Source organism: Sinocyclocheilus rhinocerous, unplaced genomic scaffold (genome assembly GCF_001515625.1).
Source record: "Sinocyclocheilus rhinocerous isolate Xijiao unplaced genomic scaffold, SAMN03320098_v1.1 scaffold1063, whole genome shotgun sequence".
NCBI lineage: Eukaryota > Metazoa > Chordata > Actinopteri > Cypriniformes > Cyprinidae > Sinocyclocheilus > Sinocyclocheilus rhinocerous.
In genome coordinates this window covers 731,930-753,182 of record NW_015625586.1, presented here as the reverse complement: position 1 = coordinate 753,182, position 21,253 = coordinate 731,930, and the positions used below count along the sequence as shown (strand labels likewise).

Here is a 21,253-nt window from a genome sequence, read left to right as displayed (position 1 = left end):
AAAGTGATGCCACTGAATCCACTATGGTTGCCATGGCAATTTTTAAAATAAGTTTGGTTTGACTGCCTGAAGGTAGAATCCTTGACAATGATGTATGGAGAACCATATTCACCTCAGTTGATCCTGATTCTGCAAGTCATAATAATGAGAAACATGATGTATAATAATGTGCATGCATGCATACATTACTAATTAATTAGCAGATTATTATTGTGAGACAGGTCAAGTCATTATTATGAGGTTTCTCATTTATATGATATTTTTGCCTGTTACCTCAGTTGAGTGAAAACAATGATTCTGTTAGTCATAATAATGAGACTTTCTCATAATTATAACTTAATATTTCATATTGACAGAAATTCTCATAATGATGATTAAGCATATCATAATGAGAAACATTCTTATAATTTAGTATAATTATGTATTATGATGACTTTCCCATAATTGAGTTAATGTTGTTTTTAGAAAGATTTAGAAACAAAAAAAGACTTATGACTTGAGTATAATCTCATAATGAGAAACTTTCTCATAATGACTTCACGTCTCATAATAAGAAACTAAGTCATTACGAGAAAGTTTCTCATTATGACTTACAGAATCTTGTTTTTTTTTAACCCTTTGATGCACAACATGGGTCTAAAGTGACCCGACTGCTCAGCCAAGCATGAAATTACAAAGGAAATTAATATGGGTCATTTTAGACCAATGTTGTGCATTAAAAGGGGTTTTCAAAGCTTGTGCATCAAAGGGTTAAAACTCAACTCTGGGCAGAAAGGGGCAAGGCTTGAGCATTGTTAACACATGCATAAACTTCCGTTATTTATGTTCCTATATCAATAAATACAAGATTTGGAAGTTGAACAAACTTTTTAAAAATGTTTAACTGGCTCACAGAAACAACAACAAAAAACAGAATTCTCAACACTCTGTTAAACCATGATTCATTTATTGCAAAAATGACTATAAAAGACAAATCAAGTTTAAAACTTCAAACCTGAACATCTTACATTTCAGTGGGGTGGTAAAATATTCTTTAAAAGTCTGTACAATTCTTAAATCTATTTATTTTTATTACTTTTATTTGAGATTAATCTTGTCCTAGCTAGTATGTACATCCTGTTATTTTGTTGACGATGATGAAATTCATTCACCAGTTACTTACAGGCTAAAGATTGTGACATTTTTCCCCAACTCTTTCTCTGTAACCATAACCAAATAGCTTAGATGACTTCTTGTAAGCTTACATTTCTGACTTCTCTATCTCAACCCACTCCATATGATGTAGGTTTTGATGAAACAATTTGTTTGAAAACACTTAAAGGTTGGCCATGATGCACAATAGCCAGTGTCCATACTGACTCAAGAGTGGTTTTCACACAGTCTTTCTCGTAATTTCTTTCATTCGTCTCTTCTTAGCACTGCCAAAGATTAGCGCATTTCCTGCAGGAATAACACAAAGATAATGTCTGGCTTTCCTCATATTTATCCTATTATTCAAGCACCGTAAAAGTAGTTGAACAGAAAAGACTGTACATATATTTGCATATATAAAATCAGATGACAAATGATAATGTCAACATTTACCATGTTTCATCCGAAGGTGCTTTAGAAGAGCCGACGTTGTGTATTCTTTGCGACCACGAGATATGACGGCCCTACACATAAGGCACACTGCTTTGCTACAGTCTCCATCTTTTAGAGAGAAATACTTCCATACAGGGCTTGATTTGGCTATTGTCCTCTTTTGCATTTCACAGCATTTACTGCTACAGTAGGCCCTGTTTGTACATAATATGTTGTGATATGAAACGTGATTGGCATCATGAGATGAACTGCTATGCTGAGATACTGTGGCAGGAGCTTCGCTGTTAGCGCATATTGGCTGGTTTGGATGCTGTGCTCTGTAGATGTCTGAAGCCCCTAAAGGCAAATCTGGACTGTGTGGCGACCAGCTCTGATATGCATCTTCAGTGCTTCCCATTGCATCGCCTGAACACAAGCTGGAGTTCATGAATTCAACTTTGATTTTAGATGGGAAATGACAGTTTGTCATTTCATCCTCAATAGGATTTGTGTCGGTGTGATCGGCACACACGTGTGAGCCTTCGTTGTTGATGCTGGCTTTTGATGGCAAAGCTACAGACTCCCTGTAAGCATCGACAGAGTACTCAGGCTTTTCCGGTTTTATGAAGGGATGTTGTTCACCAAGCCTCTGGCTTTGGTCCTGCTGGATCTCTTCAAAAGGTTCTGGCTCCTCATTCTGGCTGCAGATCCATCCGGGCTGCCCAGGGGAGACGAGCTGATAAGACTGCACAGGAGCTGAAAAAACAACAACAACATAATAACATTTACTTCATGCAGATAAAAAGATACTGTTGAACTGAAAATCCACGTGAATCTGTAATGTGCTGGAACAGAATATATTAGAAGGCTTCTCCTCACTTTTTTAAGAACCAGTCTTAGTAGTGATGAAATAGAGGTAGCGACATATCTTTTCTTCCACATTGTGACGTACATTCGAGTGAAATCAATTATCGAAAAAGAAAAATTCTAAGGCATGGACTGAATTCTAGTCATTGGTTGTTGATTGGATTTTGAGACATAGGCATTGTGCTCAAAGCAAGCAGGTGAATGTGAGCTTGCAGTGGCATGCTTAAAGTGGACTAAATTATTGGAGAAGACATGCATAAGTCTCCAGAGAAAAGTAATTTCACCGGAAGACTGATTTATAATATCCTGATTAAATATTAAGTCGTCAGAAGAAAAAAAAACATATGCATATGGATTAATGGCTCATAAGATCAATAACATGCAAACAGAATATAGATGGGGTCGATTTTCATTTCATGTCGAGTTTAACTTATGTCACAGCAGTGAACCATCATTTGCTACTAGTTATTGTTGTGAAATGTATATTCTGAAGCATCTGATTGGACAAAAATTGGACACGCCACGAGTGCAGGATGAGTCCGTTTCTGGTCCGTTTTCCAATTTCGAAAGAATTTAATAGTATTTCGGCAAATATTTAAGAGTACACTAGATAAAACTGGATTACACAGGATTAAAAGCAAAAACAGCATTTTTATTTAATGGACTGCTTGACTCTTATACAATGTAACATTGTATACGACATTGACCCTGACAATGTAAAGCGCTTTGAGTGCCTTGAAAAAGCGCTATATAAATGTAATGAATTATTATTATTATTATTATTATTATTATTATAATGTGCATTTTTTTCATAATATTATTAAGGTCAGTGTTGATTCACACATCCTCGAATGCCATGTAATCAAAAATAGATACATTTATGAATTACCTCGTGGTCATGAATCAAACATTGACTCGGGACCACAACCAAAACACGCGGACAAATGAAAACATTTGATGTAAAAAAAATATATAGATCAAATCAAAATGTTATGCCCTGTTCTAAACATGACCGAAACATTCACCATATTTTCGTCTTACCGGCATTTGTTTCTTCGCTGAAGCACCCAGAGTCTCGCAACATTTCTTTCAATCGCTTGTTTTCGCTCCGGATTCGCTCCGTTTCCTCCTCATACTCCCGAACCGTTCTGCCGACTGTGAAGATGATCTCCTTCACAGCAGCCATCAAGCGCTCGGTCATGAAAGTGTTCAGACGATCCAGTTTAGTCATTGTTCTACTTTATTTCAGGTCGCTGAATTTAATCGATAAATACAGACAATACAGGTACCGATAACAACACAGACAAGCGCGTGAAAGTTCCCCCTTTAAAATCAAACCCCCAGCACATTAGGTTGCTGTGCTAGCTGAAGTGACTCTAGCACCCTTCACAGGACAGGAGGAGACAGTACAGCTTTTATTGTAAAGCCTTTGGCCAAATAACTTCGTCATTCATATGAGCTATGTTCAGTCATAGCTTCACACGCATGCACAGCCCTTTTAATGATAAACAGAGAATCTAATAAACATACTTTTATGAGATGTCATAGTGGCTTACATGAGATTGGAGCTAGACATCATCTTTATCGAAAACACTCTTATCTCTTGGTACCTGGAATAAAAACAAAAAACCTTAAAGAAAACCAGTTCTCTGTGAAGAGATATTACCTGACAGAGATATTACTTATTGGATTTAACAAATCAATTTTGCTTGGTTGGAACAGCAGCTACGCTAATTTAGTCTCTATTTGTTTCTCTGTTTCTGCTGGGATTAACACAAGCTTCAGTCTGGATCCAGAACACCTGAGAAGAGATGATGCCAACCCTGAAACAGAACTACCACATTTTGCTATAAGTTTGATTGCATCATATAATAATTCCTGTTAAGTGTTCATCGTCTGTTTGATTACGTCTTTAATAGATTTGTCCGTACATTTCTGCCATATGTACATTAACTGACAGTCACCACTGATAAGCTACCACTAAATATTGTAGAAACTTAATTTGCTGTAAAGTTGCTTTGCAACGATTTGTATCGTGAAAAGCGCTATACAAATAAACTTGACTTGAATTCTCTGTGGGGCAAACGTTCAGTTGAATCACAATGCATTGATGAATAAAAATGGTGTAAAAATTATATTTAAATAATTTTGCTTTTCAAGTGAAAGTATGGATACTGAGCAAAAAGTCAAATTATGTAGCCAAATGCATTAGGAAAAAAAAGTTTTAACAAATGATTATCAGGAGATTGTGTCATTAAGTTACAACATTCATAAACCTGCTTTATTACTCAGACGTTTTACTGAAACCAGTATCCTGAAACTTGTTACAAGCAATTAAAACATCACATTTAGCAGTTGCTGATTTTATAGTTGGTTATACTAAATGATCAAGTGACAGCAAAGACATGTATAATGATTTTAGATTTGTGTATATATTATTTTTACATTAAGTTATATTTCAAATAAATACTATTCTTTTGAACTTTCTAAATAATTTTGCTTTTCAAGTGAAAGTATGGATACTGAGCAAAAAGTCAAATTATGTAGCCAAATGCATTAGGAAAAAAAAGTTTTAACAAATGATTATCAGGAGATTGTGTCATTAAGTTACAACATTCATAAACCTGCTTTATTACTCAGACGTTTTACTGAAACCAGTATCCTGAAACTTGTTACAAGCAATTAAAACATCACATTTAGCAGTTGCTGATTTTATAGTTGGTTATACTAAATGATCAAGTGACAGCAAAGACATGTATAATGATTTTAGATTTGTGTATATATTATTTTTTATTTTTATTTATTTATTATTAAGTTATATTTCAAATAAATACTATTCTTTTGAACTTTCTATTCATCAGTGAATCTTAAAAAATGTCTCATGATTTACACAAAAACATTAAGCAGCACAACTCTTTTCATCACTGATGGTAAGTTTCTTGCGCACCAAATCAACATATTAGAATAATTTCTGAAGGTTCATGTGACACTGAAGACTGGAGTAATAGAGTAAATGCCTAGTCTCAACTGTAACTGAATAACTGAAAACTGCCTTAAGTCTCATATCAGATACCAAAAAAAAGACCAATATACACTTAGATTCCTCTACCTTTTTTTATTCTCAATCTGAAGTTAATTAATAAACATATGCTATGATCTGTACAATACAGCAGGCTGAAATTAACCAATCCATAAAAGTATTGAACCCATCAGATTGAGACAACATTGTAAAACATATTTACATGAAAAAAAACATAACACTAAGATGCAAACAATAACTTCTAGCAATCCGTGTCATAGTCTTTGACTGTACTGTGTTCTGCTTTTTCCCAATGGAACTCTCTCACCTCTGTGTCTGAAACAAAAACATCTTCAGTCAAAAAAAGTGGAAAAGAAATGGACAAGAAATACTTGTTGTGTATTTTGCTTTTTAGGTTTGCATGACAAGCAGTAACTTTTTACCTTGCCTAGTGTCTGCTACTGTAACAGAATTTAGCAAATCCTCAAGACTCTTTGTTGACGGCTGTCAATAAAACAAGAATGTTAATTCCATCCTCTTATATCAGAACAAAGTATTGTTGAGGCAAAAACTCTCTTTACCTCTATACTAGCTTCATCCCTTACTGACGTCTCTTCATCTTTAATTGATCTCTTTGCTCTTTTCAGTTTTTCCTGGTCTGGTGTGTCCCCTTGAAGACAACAGAAACCCCTTTAACAGTTCATGCAAAGCTCTGATTTTGATGAATTACATAAAAGTAAAAAATACAGTATTAAGCAACCTAAACAAATGTAATACATACACATGTAAACAACTCAAGTGGAATAACCTCACCATGGCAAGCAAATGTGTGCTTTAGAAGTCGATACTTCTGGATGAAGCCCATATTACACTGATGGCACCAGAATGGCCTCTCACCTGTGTGGAAATGAAAAAAAAAAAAATGTGAACAAGCATAAATAATGATTCTGGCCCTTGGCACTGTGACTACTTTGCTTATATGTGCAATATGTGATCATGTGCGTATTAAAAATGGGTTTTGCACACACTGACCCGTGTGAGTGTATTCATGTCTGCGCAGCGTGTATGGACTGCCAAAAGTTGCCTTACAGTGCTGGCAGACATGTTGTTTTGAGTTGGACATCTCTCCTTCACCCAGCAAGTCATCATCCATGAGCAGTGACTATACAAATGAGGAGAAAACAACACCAATTCAATTCAAGTCAAGTTTATTTGTATAGCGCTTTTCACGATACAAATCATTGCAAAGCAACTTTACAGCAAATTAAGTTTCTACAATATTTAGTGGTAGCCCATCAGTGGTGACTGTCAGTTAATGTACATATGGCAGAAATGTACGGACTGTAACACCACTGTTTATCCTATGTTCATTGAAAATACTGGCTATATACTGGATACTGGAACTTCGCAGTTCTGCTCAAGTGTTAACATTCCCTGTATTAGACAGAGTACAAAGTTCAGAATGTGTAATTTAACAAAGATTTTCACCTGATTATGGACACGTGAGCGCCTCTTCCTCCTCCTCTTCTTCCCTGTTGCATACGTTTGGGCTTTCACGCTACTCTTGGGTGTGTCATTACACACAGTTTGGGCATTTTGAGGTGGACTGAAATCATCACATGGATCATCATTTCTGAGAACGTCGTATTCTGGGTGAGGACCGATGGAGCTTGTGTCTGATGTTAGTCTCATAGCCCTTTCTTGATCAACATCACACTTTGGGAAAGTTACTCCTTCATTCTTATAGTCTGTTGATTCGTGTCCAATGCTTGGATTGGGAGAATTACCTGACTTCAATTCGTAACCTACTTCATTTTCAGGAGAACGTCTGAATTGTAAAATGGCACCCTCTGCCTGTCTATTGTTTCGAAACTCCTCATTTGGACTTGAGATGTCTGTTTGTTCATAGCAGCTGAGGTCTGGAAGGGAAGAACTTCCTTGTTCATTTTTAAAATTGGCTTCATAGAGGGTATTTAGGCAATGAAAACCTGATGGTTCTATATTGGCATCAATCTCTTCTGGACTAGAGGGGGTAATAAGTGTAGGGTTTGGAGGAATGGGCCCAGCATTAGAAAGCATTTCACCACAGCTAGCCTCAGCACTGCGAGTAGATTTGCCCTTACACTGCTCTAAATGTGAAGCAAAAGACTTCTTGTTAAATAACCCTAAACAGTAGATGCAATAAACTCTATCATCAAATGAACAACCCGATGCAAACGTCCCAAATGGTTTTGAATCTTGTTTACTACTTTGAACCACATTTGTGTTGTGTAGAATATTTCCCCTAGTTTGTAGAAGGTTCAAAAGTTGTTTCCTTTCTTGTGAGCTCTTGTCAAAAGTGAGAGCTTTTGCCACCTCTGGTTCATTAGGATGAACTGACTGAAGATGATCCATCATTCTATGATGTGGCTGCTTGCAGTAACAGCAGTGATGTATCTTGAATACGCTGGAGTTGTCATCAGTGGAACTGGTTTGGCATTCAGGATCCTGCAAAGAAGGAATAATAACAAATAATAAATGCATCCACATTTTAAAAGAGCATAATAAATTAAATAATCAAATAAAATAATAATTCAAAATTCATTGTATGGTCAGTTTTTGCATATTAGCACTAAAAGATTGGCACTTTTCATTATGTATAATATTACAGCAGAATTCAATCAAAAGTAAGCACTAAAAGCTTGCATAATTTTTTTTTTTTTTAAAACACTTAAAAAATTAACAACCTGAGAATGAGAACTTGGACAACGTTTCTTTGACTCCTCTTTCAGACAGCTGATCTGGTAGACTCTTTTTCTCTTCTGCTCGCTTGTCACTGATATGGCTTGAGTCATGTTGAACTTCAACAGCACAATCATTGCTATTCTCGTCAGTGATCTTCTCAGGGTCTTCTTGAAGATCACACTCTTGGAATTTAAGGTACGACACGTGTCTTACGCCTCCGGATTTGATTTCATGAATAGAAGGAATTGAGTTGAATTCTAGATCAGCTGTTGGCTGATTCCCACTCCTGCCAGCATCTGGATTTTCAATACTTTCAGGCTGCTGACACTGGGTTTGTTCAGTGTTACAGCTATGAGTGTGACTTTCAGTTTCTGGATGCACATCAGAGGCCATGAAGATGTTCCTTTCTACATCTGAATCTTGGGTTTGCTCTGTCTCATTAGTGATCAAATACGTATCATCAAACACAGCTAGTATCGATTGTATACTATTGTATAATTGTATTTCGATTCTGAATTGCATCCTGAGTGGATCTGAAGAAAATGGTTGGCTCACAAGTCGGGGATGATCTGTTTGTTTTATAAGGGACTGCTGAAGAACACTGCAACCAGAGTTTGAAATAGGAAGGGTTGGAACTGTAGATTCTATGACTTGTGTTGTTTGACGGGAATCTAGTATGGGTGGTTCTAGTATCTCCACATCAGGGTTCCGTGATGAATTAAAAGAAGATTCCAAATGAGCAGGATTTATTGTGGAACCCTGGCAAAAATCAAGAACAGATGGCTTTAATAATTGTGCACCAAGATCAACTTGAGCTATGCTGCTGTCAGTGTTAGAAACAGTAGGCACCTCCACTTCTGGATGATATGTTTTCAGAGCAGCACTCTGGCAAGAGTCAAGATTAAGAGGGCTTGAGGGTTTCGGATCACATATCTTCTGTGCTGGGCTATCACTAGTGTATAGCATTTGGGGACGATCTGACACTAAAGTATGGTTCTCTTTCGCCTCATATATCTTAGTTTCTGGAAATGGGCAATTGCCTAAATCTGAGAGAACTGATAAAGGAGCATTAGTTGGCTCTAAAGGTCTGGACATGCTGATAGTGTCTGGAGCAAGGTTTCCCAATTCTGCATCAAAAGTTTCCTGAGTTTTGCTGGATGCAGCTGGATTCTTGTTGTGCTTACATATAAGAGCATGCTCCTGAAATTTGTTCCATCGATAAGACTCCTGGCAAAAAATGCAGTGAACAATGTTTTCATCACAATCCATTTTAGAATCTCTAGGTTGGTTGAAGTTCCTTTTAATAGCAAAACTGCTCAATAACTGTTTCCTTTCTTTACCGTCTTTGTCAAGACTTAAAGCTTTTACCACTTCAGGTTCTCTTACATGATCACACTTTAGGTGCAGTTCTATCTTTCTACATGCCTTCCCACAAAATTTAGTGACAATTTAGTGCTTGCATTACTTTTTTCCGTTCTCCACTGCTCACTGCAGTCTTGCATCTACCGTCAGAGGTTTGATGGGATGTGAGAAAGTCTGAGGGCATTTCGAATTCTTCAGAACTTTTCACAAAGAACTCATTGGTTTTCACATTTTGTACAGAAGGTTCATTCATCCCTGAGATATCAGAGTTGTCAGTTGAAGCATCCAGAACAGATTCTGACATCTGACATTAAAAAAAATTCAAAAGAAAACAGTATAATTACATATAAATTGAGATTTCTCTGTTCAAGTATTTACATATCTCTTTACATTTCCACAGGCTCATTAAGAACAGATTTACTTTTGAGTCCGTATTGTACTTTTCAATCTGCTACTATTGCATACCTGGTTGTTCAGACCCAGTTACTTATTTTTTCTCTCACCGCTACTGACAGTCTCCATGTCTAGCAGTTTCTTGTCAACACTAACATCCGACAGAGATTCTTGACCAGCAAATACCATATCAGATGTTTGACATGACATTCTCTCCTTTGAACTCATGGGCCTGTCCTCTGTTTGTCTGATGGCAGTAAAGGCCATCTGGTCTCTGACTGGGTCATTTGAGACACTCTGATCATCAGTATGCTGTGAGGCACCATCAATAGATTTGGTAGATTCAGTTGCATCTGGAGCTGGAAAGTTGGAGTCGCTGGAGGGATTTTTGCCAGGTGTGCTCCCCACATCTAATTGTTCATTTTGAATGCTAGGAACAGAGGCAGTTTTCTTTTTATCTAAACCTTTGGAGGGACTCAACACATCTTGATCAACATCGTCTTCAACATCTGAGAGGACAACACAAACTAATTTTGAGTCAGCGTTCTTCTGCATGGTGCCGGAACTAGTTTCCTTGAACAAAGATTGTAAAATGCTACTCTGTGGTATTACGGTTAATTTCATAACAGAAATGTTCTTACAATCACACTTCCAATCACACTTTGTTCTTCCACATTCAGACAGAGCATTTTCAGCAGCAGTTCTTTCATTTGATTGCTCTAGTTCATCATCTATTACTATAAGTGATACCTGGTCTCTGGCTGTGTTTTCTGAAACACCAGGAAAACTAACGTTGCAGTCGCCTTTTTGTTGACTCTTTGTGTTATTTCCCTCAGAAGTTTCAAAGGCCAGTGAGCCGCCAATGTTGTCATGCTCTACTTCCGAATCACGCTGTGGAGATCCAACCTTCACACAGACTATTTCAGTCTCAGTGTAGCATATTTCAGGCTTGTTTTGGATGCCATGACCAGAGAATCTTTGCACTGGCAATGTGCAAAGATTGGAATCCACAATTTTATCTTCCACAGCATCCACCATTTCATCATTAACCCGTACTGAGGTTTGTTCATGATCAAAGCCACTACTTTTTTCAGAGAATCCTGATTTTAAGTCAGCTACCCCAGGCACTGAGCTCCAGTACTTGCATGCAGTCATAATTGGTTGTAGAACAATCCTGGGCTGCATATTGAAGTGGCTCATGATGTCACTGACCAGCTTGGTTTTGGTTCTTTGGTTACTCTTGTAAGAGGTGGTAGGCTGCTCAATAGCTGTACTGCTTGCGAGAGCTCCAGACACTGCATGGGTTGCATTGCTGTTCATATGTGCAGATCTGTCCTTATTCACCGTCTCTTCACTTCCAGATTCTTCAGACTCATCACTTTTGTCCCCCGAAGGCTGCATTGGAGGAAAGCGACAATCAACCATTTTTATAAGGACTTAAACAACAGTCTTTAGGGTCAACACGACCTAGGATTCATTGCACAAACAATTCTTCTTTTTTCCCGAAGATATGAAACTGGATGAAACTAGCAGTCAAAATGATTAATCACATAGTCTTTCCTACCTCCTGATTATGGATTTTCGGGAGTTGGCCCCTTTTCAGGTCACCATAAAAACGTTTCTTGCGCTGCCGATAGGCGTACGGTTTCTCTCCACAGTGAATCTGCATATGCATCAACAGCCGCATTTCCCAAGCAAAAACTTTGCCACAAAATGGGCAGGGTAGTGGCCCTTGACCTCTGGTTCTGCTTTTCCGTAACGAGTCTTTGTTTGGGGATCCACGAGGTGTCTGCTGAAGGGGTACGAAAAAATAATTTTAATACACATTTGTGCATGAGGTAATCTATAAAATGAGGGCCTTTAACAAAAATGATTTATACAAGTTAAGATTTTAGGTGTAAAATACAATACCTTGCAATGTATTATCTCAATCTAAATTGATAGAATACAAGTTGGAACATAATAATGCTTTCAGAAAGGCATTACTAACCTTGCAGATTCCTATATTAGAATTTACAAAATCAATATACAAATACACATTCTTCAGTAAACAAAAGTAAACACATTGGAGTTTTGTTTTTAAAAATCTAGTAAATTTGGTATCAGTTATTATTAGTTATCATTTACACTTCAATGTGAAAATCAAAAGGCACCCATTTAATAGACTAACCCACGTCATTTTTGCTATTAGTCCACGTACAAGTTTATTGCCGTTTCCTTGTTTTCTACGCCTCTTACTGGTTTCTGATTGTTTGTCTTAGCATCAATAGCTCGTTCATGATGGTCACGCATGTGCATCCTTAACTAATTCTTACAGCCATAGACTTTAGCAGAAATTGTGCAGACACAGGAGCCACGTTTCCTTAATTTTCTTAATTCTGGTTCTATTGATTGCGAAAGATTTTCAAGATCCTTATCGTTAAACAAATCATGCTTATCTGTTTTCGTGATTTAAAACTATGAAATGTGAAGGTATATTCGGATCATTCTTCAGGTTTTTGTAAAGAACACATACCGTAGTATTTGGGTTGTGATTACTTGTTGACATCTCATCATCAAGCCTCTTTTTTTCCTCCCATTTCCTTTTTTCTTGTTCCTTAAGCTCCATTTCCATTTTAGCTTGTTCTCGTCTCCTTTTCTTTTCATCATGTAACCTACGTCCTATATGTTTCCTTGAGTGCTTCTTTAGCTTCTTCTCCAGAGAAAAGCCTTTGCCACATGTTTTGCATGGAAACATCCTCTTCAGATATTTAGTGCTAGATGTTCCACAGTCAGAGCCTGAGATGTCCTTTGATTGCTCAGAAGTGCTCTCTGACTCATCTGTGGCCGTTTTAGGACGATCTGCACTTTGTTGTGCCTCATCTGTGCCCATTTTTGTAAGATCTGCACTTTCTTCAGCCTCATCTGTGCCCAATATAGGAAGATCTGTACTTTCTTCATCCTCATCTTTTGTGAATGTTGGCACATCAACAACCAGGATGGACTCATCACTTGTTTGACGTTGTTTATCCTTGACCTTTCTTAATCCTTTAGTTTTCTGGCTATTCAGTCTCATCTTCTTAGTAACTTCCCGTTTCTGAGTTTTGCGCTTACGTAATCGCTTATCGATCAATAAAAAAGGAATGTGGGTTATTATACAGAAATAAAAGTTCAAAAATGATCAGTGTCTCGGCAAAGTATATATTAAAGGGGTCATCGGACGCCCATTTTCCACAGGTTATGATTAATATGATTCTTAAGGGTCTTAATGAAAAGTCTATAACATACTTTGGTTAAAATTTCTCAATGGTAGTGGAAAACAACACTTTTTACCTTTTTAAAAACAGCTCTGTTCACAACGACCCGTTTCGGTGCGTGTCCCTTTAAATGCTAATGAGCTCTGCTCACCCCACCCCTCTCTTCCATGGGGTGATGAGCCATTCTCTGAGACTGTTAACTTTAGCCGCATTTAGCCACAGAACTTGCTAACTAGCGGATTATTAGGAAAGGTGATTTGCAAAGATTCATAAAAACTTATACTCACTTCCTTCTGTAGGTAAAGCTAGATCACGAATGATTTGCGCGAACATAAACACATTTAGGTAGATCGGGGGGTGCATTCCCTTCAAAAACAAACGTAAACCTCTGCATCTTCAGTGACTCAGATGTCAGGAGTAAATGACGACTGCTATGTTCATTATTACATCCAACAAAAAAAGACCTCAATCGCTTAGGAGCCATTCTTGTCTACAACCGCTCCGGCGTTGAAACAATGAAACAGCTCACTCAGGGCGGGTCTGTGATAAAACACCAGTGTCAATCAACAATCATGGGAGGGGCCTGTCTGTGTGACATCACACAGCCAAGAATCTGAGAACGGCTTGATCTGAGAAAGGGCGGGGTTATGATTTTTGGGGATTTAAAAAAAAAAAAACCACTGGGTGGATTTTTATCATGATCATTTTTATCATTACAGACTTTTAGATTTGTATAGATTTTTATAATTATATACATCATTATTGTGTACACACACTGCCAAGACACATTTCAGTTCAATCACCATGTAAAAGTGAATTTTGCATGCGATGACCCCTTTAACATCTGCATATTCAGTTACAAATCTGAAAACTAACCTTGGTGACAAGCTGTTGTGACCTTGTACGGCCACTGCCATACACGTTAAAGTAATCACTTCTTTTCTTTACTTCCCCATGCTGAGTGCGAATGTGTGGCCCCAGCCATCCTTCACGAGCAAACACTTTATCACAATGCGGGCAGGCATATGTTTTCTTTACCTTCTTCACATTCTGTACTTCTGTAGTTTTAGGCACTGCCTCCACTGTTTCTTCTTTAGTCAGCTACGAGGAATACAAATATCCAAACTTAATAGAAACACATTAATGGGAATGATCATGCATCCAGATCAACTTTATACAATGTGTGAGCAGGTACCTCAGTCTTGATCGGCAGAGTTTTGCGTAATAAAGCCCTTTTGGTCTTATGGGACTTCATGTGGACACGCAACCGGCTTGCATGAAAGAAGACTTTGTCACAGTCTGGACAATGGAACTCACTTTTGTCAGCAACTTTGGCCTTCTTCTCCACATCATTTTTTCTTTGCCTCTGAAAGACATGCAAGTCCATTTAACAATGAGAGAAGCATGGAAAGACATATGCAGTGAGCTCCAAATGTATTAGGCCTTGGATATGAAAATGGATGAATAATGTCTGTATTTTTTTAAGTCATTCCAGGTAAACAGCATATTTAAACACTGACTCCAACAGTGCACTTGAAAGTGGCAAATTCAGTGCACTGATACTGTAGGACAATGAGTGGCATTTCAAATCTACAGTACATTTTTTCCCAAGATGTCATGGCATTACAAAAATTTAAAATATATATGACTATATTAAAGTAAACCACCCGCAGAAAAGACTCAAATTCATGAATTCATTTCAAACAAATTTTAATCAAACAACTGCATTGGAATTGCACTGAATATATACACAACTGGTTTATATAAAAAAAAAAAATCCAAAATTTTGTGATTTTCTAATTTGTATATACATATATAAACATTGTGTCCAAATTGTTTACATATTTACAAAGTTCCATTGGATGGTTCTTCAGGTATCAAAACCGGTTTTATTTCACCACCTCCCTCTACAATGCGTTCTTCTGGCTCAAAACGCTCTAATTTAATCGGAGTTGTGTCCAAAGTGTTGATCAGCATATTAACTGGTTGGCTGAACCCTTTTGCCTCTAAATAGGCACGTCGATGGTTTATTCTAAGATGAGACCATAAATTAGAGGTGTTCTTCCGGGCAGCCTTGCTGGACCCCTGGCTAACTCTGGCTGAACATGCATGGCAGAAGACTTCACCATATGCATCTTTTGAAAAGTAGTCCCAAACTTTGCTAAAACAGCGATTTGAAACAAATTCCACCTGTGAAGCAATAAGAAAAATATATGCATAAGCTTTGTGTCACACTTTAGTGATACTTATTTGCATTCAAGATATTTTAAAATATTTTAAAACACTGAATGCATTCAGATAATTGTAGGTATGGCTTCAACTGAAATGCAGTGATGAAAGCAGGCCTAGAAAATGAACTTCAACTAAGCAAACAGTTAATAATAACTGACTTAATATGAACAACAAGAATTTAATAGTCAAATAATACGACATTTTCTTCAGCTCACTGGTGATACTGGTCTTATAATTATTTAAATGCAGGGTTTTCAACCATGGGTCCCAGAAAACATTGAATATTCTTTAAAATTTCTTAACCGTTTTCGAACAAATGACCTTTTAAGAATTACATAATGTAATATTGTAATAATGTTACATGATATAAAAAAGTGACTAACATGTTATGATAAAAATCTAGCTTTTTTATACTAGAGGTACTTGGGTTGGCTGAGAGAGATCTCTGGGTCCAAAAAGGTTGAAAAGCCCTCATTTAAAATCTCTAAAATAGCATGGATTGGTTAATGAAAAAACAAACACCAGCTGAATAAACTGCCATATATTGTAACTACAATAAATAGTGCGTCGGTCAAATCTACTGCTCTCAATCGGAGTTTTCAGATAAATTTTATAATTGATCTACCTTCCCTATCTGTCTATTTCTATAGACTGCACACAGGATAGTTCGTACTGACAAATCCATTTCAGTTAAATAATAATTTTTTTACAAATCATTTAGCTTTTCTTTGTTTTCATGCAATAGACTACTAGAATGTAGTAGCAGTTGATAAAATGCTGATTATAGTACATTATCTTTGTTCTTCAATTCAGCTTTAGATAAACCTATAATCTACTCATCTAGCTACATCTAGTTACAAAAAACACATTATCTGACAAAAAATGATCTGAGATTACCTAGCTACAGCTGATGTTTCCAGAGTTATGTTATGCTCATAGGCTGCATTCACCTATTTTTTTAACTAGTGGTGCAACCCCACATCAAATAACATCTCTGGAAACGGTAGATGCAGATTTTTTTTTTTTTTGAATGAACAGCATCAACTCTTGTTCTCACAACTCTCATTTTTGGCCTCAGACTCACCGTTAAAACAGCATCCGCTTCAGTGGTTGCTTTCTTGTTCTCTTCGTAGATTGGTTGTAGCTGTATGAGCGTGTTTAGTTCATTCTAAGATACATGCTTACTATCTTAGGATTCGCTGAACTACTATACACAGAGGTCCTTATTTATACATTTTGGTGGCAAGACCAATGAATCAGCCTGTATTTGCATATTTTGAGATTACAACCATCAGCCAATAACCATAAAGTGTTTATCTCCCCGTAAATTCTACTCACCACTTTGTCAAAGGATAGCAAAAAAATTGTTTTTTTTTTGTTTTTTTAAGTGTATTTTGAGAATAACATCTCTGGAAACGGTAGATGCAGATTTTTTTTTTTTTTTGAATGAACAGCATCAACTCTTGTTCTCACAACTCTCATTTTTGGCCTCAGACTCACCGTTAAAACAGCATCCGCTTCAGTGGTTGCTTTCTTGTTCTCTTCGTAGATTGGTTGTAGCTGTATGAGCGTGTTTAGTTCATTCTAAGATACATGCTTACTATCTTAGGATTCGCTGAACTACTATACACAGAGGTCCTTATTTATACATTTTGGTGGCAAGACCAATGAATCAGCCTGTATTTGCATATTTTGAGATTACAACCATCAGCCAATAACCATAAAGTGTTTATCTCCCCGTAAATTCTACTCACCACTTTGTCAAAGGATAGCAAAAAACTTTTTTATTTTTTTTTAAGTGTATTTTGAGATTTCAGAAAGTTTATGTACATTTGCTATTATTGAATAGCATATTGAATACTTTCTAGATATCGGTATCGGCCGTTGAAAACCCCATATTGGTCAACCACTACTTCAAAATGTGCACTATGCAATATCTTTTTTTGACTCTTTTTTTAATACTTTATTGACTCTTATTGCATCAAACAACATTATGCGTCGATGCACATCACACCAAATATTCAGAATAGTGGTTGATTTATATAGCTTTTTTTTTTTTTTTTTTTGACTGGTTCATTTTCTCCCCATTCCATCTGTTTACATCCTTAAGAGGGATTTATGTGTGAAGGAAAGAAAGTCTCTATTTATGCATATCTACACCCACTATTTATGACACTAGAGAACGTGCAGTACCTTGGGTAATTTCCTGTTCGCATCCACTATCTCCTGAGTTCCTGACTGTGATTGAATGGGCAGGTTGACAAGAGCTGTGACTGTGTGGGTCTTCATGTGCAAGGCTAACTGACAGGGCCGAGCGAACACCCGATGAGGGCAATGAGGGCACCGACACAGCTGGTTTACAACTCTTTTTTTTTCGCGCCGATTCCGCACAGGGGTGGTAATTCTCTTTTCTGGTTCTTTATCACTGCTGCTGTGGTCACTCTCAGGCTCTTCTTCATGGCCTGGTGCAGTAGTTTCAGGTGATGCACTACTTCTGTTCGTCTGCTCAGAGCCATCTGACAGATCGTCCACAATTTCTCTTGACAGCTGCGTGTGAGAAAATAACACAAGCTATTATAATATTGTTTGTTAAAACGTCTCCATTTTACATTTATAAAAGTTCATTAGTTTTCTGTATAGTAAGATATTTTATAATAATACGTTAAATTAAATACGATATTCAAATTCTATACTATTTTGTCTAAGTAAATTCAAAATATAACACTAAAAACTAAAATGAACTACATAATCATACACAAATAATCGTGAAAAATATATAAATTTTTATATCTGCTAAAATTACATTTAACAGTGTTAATTATCAAAAACGTTTGAGTGTTAGATGACTGAAAAGTAATCTATCGAATTAGTATATTAAATGTGAAAAAGTTAAAGGTGGGTTTGATTTTTAATACCAGAATGCATTCACAACAATAAGACAATGTGCATTAAAAAGTAAAAATGGGTCAGTTTTGATGTCATGTCGACTTTAATCGTGCTGCTGTTTACCTGAGAGAGCCTGTGCAGCTTCCTCTTTTTCTTATTGTCACCGTAGAAGCACGCCTTGCGCCGGCGGTACGCATAAGGCCTCTCGGTGGAATGAATGCGCATATGAACCATCAGCCTCTGTTTACTTGCAAAGACTTTACCACAGTCTGGACAGGCAAAGGACATCCTCTGCCTTCTGTTCTGTCCTCTCCAGTGCCGGACCCTGCTGGGACCTGAAGTTGGATCAAAGTCCAGAGGAGCCATGTAACTTTGGGCAGAGTCCCAGGTCATGCTGTCCACCAGGCCATAGGCAATACCAGCGCCTGTCCCGGCATTGTCAGGTCCCTGATCAATGCTGTGAGGTAATGTGGTGGCGCTGCACAGGGGGAGATCAGTCGACTCTGTTTTGATCACAAGAGCTTCTGATTCCGGTCCAAATCCAAAGTTGACAGCACCCTCATCTTGCCGGGATGGATTGGCCTCCTCCGTGGTGGAAAGAGTAAAAGGTTCTGATGGGCCTAAGAATAAAATAAATAAATAAAAAAGTGCAACAGTTTGATGAGATAAAGTGTGATTTCTGTTTATACATAACTGAGTATCTGCAGGTAAAATGTGCTGGTTTAAACCAAAAGGAAATGCAAGTTAATGGTCTGTTGTGTCGTATAGTGCGTTTATGCGACTGGAAATCTTTCTTCCTGTGGACTCTAGAGGGGGCAGCAGCTCTAATCTGCGTGCCCCCTGGACGTTTTGGAGCGAAAACGTCGGACAGACAATTCACAGATCAGTGTTTACTTCGGCCTAATGCAGTTGCTAGTATTGTTCAGATAACAAATATTTATAACTTCCTTTATAAGGAAGAGCAAAGGTTGAATGCACGCGGATGATCTCACCAAAACAAAGTCCGCGGCCGTGCATAGAATGTAGAACAAAACTTTGTAGTTAGCAACCAAATAAATGTTTCAAGAAAACTCCCCTCATGGCTATTATCAAGTCGTGCTATCTGTCCTGCGCAGTATTTTGCATTAAAAACTACATTACTGTCGGCCTGTTGTGCTACCTGGCCAGTCGGCTCGGTTTGCCCCCTCCATCCACCGGAGCCTCCGTCTCAGAACCTCGTTTTCTTTCCGTGCTCGGATCGTCTCTTCCTCGTACTCCAGCACCGTACCGCCGACCATCTCCATGATCTGCTCCACCGCCGCCATCAGACGCTCGTTCAGCGCGCGGTGCAGGAGCTGCAGCTTGGTCATTTTGTATTTTTTTTCCAGCAGTTAAATTCAGCAGCAAACACAAACCACCGAAAGAGCTAGCTATCCCCGTTGCATGAACGGTTGCCTTTTTTCTCCAAATTTCGAAGGCAGCCGGAAACTGCTGACTGCCACCTACCGCACTGGAGAAACGCAACAGTGCAGCTGCAGAGCAAACTGAGAGGAAGTCAAAACAAAATGGTAGCAGACGTTGTTTATATACAAGGATAAACGCGGTTTTCAAAGTATTCAAGTATCGAGAAAAATAAGATTACAACAAGTCGCTTTGGGAAGAGATCAGGCAACCACAACAAAAGTAGCCTACTCTACTCGAGCATTTTTTTTCGCGCGGTAACAAATAACAGTTATTTTCATTACGTATTTTACATTTCTTTCTTTTTTTCTACAAACATTTACATATCACAAAAAATAGTGTTTTGTGTAAAGTAGTTTATATAACTGAGCTAGCTGTAAACTCCTCAGATTACCTTTACAATTAATAATTGAACAGATCAAAATTGCATTTTTGAGAATATTCCTTGCAAGTATGCACAGCTCCTGCTAAAATGAGTAAAGTATGCAATATAAAAGTCTTGTGGGGACCCATCATCACAGGGCCCAAGATAAGGTTTCCAGTTGTCACTCCCAATGATGGCCCTACAAAAATGTACAATGTACCATCATAATAACCACAGTGTCCACCAAATGACTAGTAACTGAAATTATATTTACTCATTTAAAACTGTGGTAAAAAAATTAAAAAACAGAACTATTCTGAGAGCTTCTTGTGCTGTTTGAAAAACATTAATTTAATAACGGTTTACACTAGTAACAATTCCTATAGATTATGGTTCATTGTTTTATTTGAAATTTACATTAGTTGACCATTTGCCTAAATTAGTTGTGAAAAAAAGACAGAACCCCACTAAACCTGGGAGAAAGCCGGGGTCTACTACACAGCGACAGAAAGACAAGAAAATTAAGAATAACTATAAAAACACCACTTACAAAGAAAGAATGCTAAATGCAGTATGTGTGACAAATAAATACCTAGAAGATTATAGAATATTTATGACATATTTATGGAATAATTATCAGTGTTAGTAACAGAATCAATATAAATGCATTTAACCACAGTGGTAGTAACTGGTGATTCAGTGATTGAACTGAAGGTTTTGGATAAACAGTATGTTCTAAATGACAGGGTTGTAAAATATTTCCAAGGTAAGGCAAAATTAAGGCCTGTCCCGGCATTGTCAGGTCCCTGATCAATGCTGTGAGGTAATGTGGTGGCGCTGCACAGGGGGAGATCAGTCGACTCTGTTTTGATCACAAGAGCTTCTGATTCCGGTCCAAATCCAAAGTTGACAGCACCCTCATCTTGCCGGGATGGATTGGCCTCCTCCGTGGTGGAAAGAGTAAAAGGTTCTGATGGGCCTAAGAATAAAATAAATAAATAAAAAAGTGCAACAGTTTGATGAGATAAAGTGTGATTTCTGTTTATACATAACTGAGTATCTGCAGGTAAAATGTGCTGGTTTAAACCAAAAGGAAATGCAAGTTAATGGTCTGTTGTGTCGTATAGTGCGTTTATGCGACTGGAAATCTTTCTTCCTGTGGACTCT

The 21,253-nt window shown here is 37.5% G+C and overlaps 3 protein-coding genes across 4 annotated transcripts; all 3 read right to left on the bottom strand.

Annotated features, from left to right (window-relative positions):
- Positions 1-1,016: 1,016 nt before the first annotated feature.
- On the bottom strand, positions 1,017-3,849 carry LOC107754579 (uncharacterized). Its single transcript, XM_016571074.1, has 3 exons — positions 3,472-3,849; positions 1,585-2,319; positions 1,017-1,440 (listed from the first exon to the last, which is right to left on the bottom strand). Exons 1-3 carry the CDS (start codon positions 3,659-3,661, stop codon positions 1,373-1,375), a joined length of 993 nt encoding a protein of 330 aa, XP_016426560.1. The 5' UTR covers positions 3,662-3,849; the 3' UTR covers positions 1,017-1,372.
- Positions 3,850-5,537: 1,688 nt separating this feature from the next.
- On the bottom strand, positions 5,538-8,643 carry LOC107754555 (zinc finger protein 236-like). The gene is made up of 7 exons (XM_016571033.1): positions 8,176-8,643; positions 6,938-7,936; positions 6,482-6,611; positions 6,263-6,346; positions 6,031-6,119; positions 5,893-5,953; positions 5,538-5,785 (listed from the first exon to the last, which is right to left on the bottom strand). Exons 1-7 carry the CDS (start codon positions 8,305-8,307, stop codon positions 5,712-5,714), a joined length of 1,569 nt encoding a protein of 522 aa, XP_016426519.1. The 5' UTR covers positions 8,308-8,643; the 3' UTR covers positions 5,538-5,711.
- Positions 8,644-8,716: 73 nt separating this feature from the next.
- Positions 8,717-19,798, bottom strand: LOC107754539 (zinc finger protein Xfin-like). Of its 2 annotated transcripts, none has more exons than XM_016571017.1 (8): positions 19,442-19,798; positions 18,406-18,902; positions 17,590-17,943; positions 14,360-14,530; positions 14,041-14,265; positions 12,444-13,028; positions 11,493-11,720; positions 8,717-11,323 (listed from the first exon to the last, which is right to left on the bottom strand). In XM_016571017.1, exons 1-8 carry the CDS (start codon positions 19,629-19,631, stop codon positions 10,019-10,021), a joined length of 3,555 nt encoding a protein of 1,184 aa, XP_016426503.1. In that variant the 5' UTR covers positions 19,632-19,798; the 3' UTR covers positions 8,717-10,018. The 2 variants fall into 2 exon arrangements, with proteins under 2 accessions (XP_016426503.1, XP_016426511.1); XM_016571025.1 differs by having other exon boundaries at positions 11,493-11,717.
- Between the last annotated feature and the right edge of the window lie 1,455 nt (positions 19,799-21,253).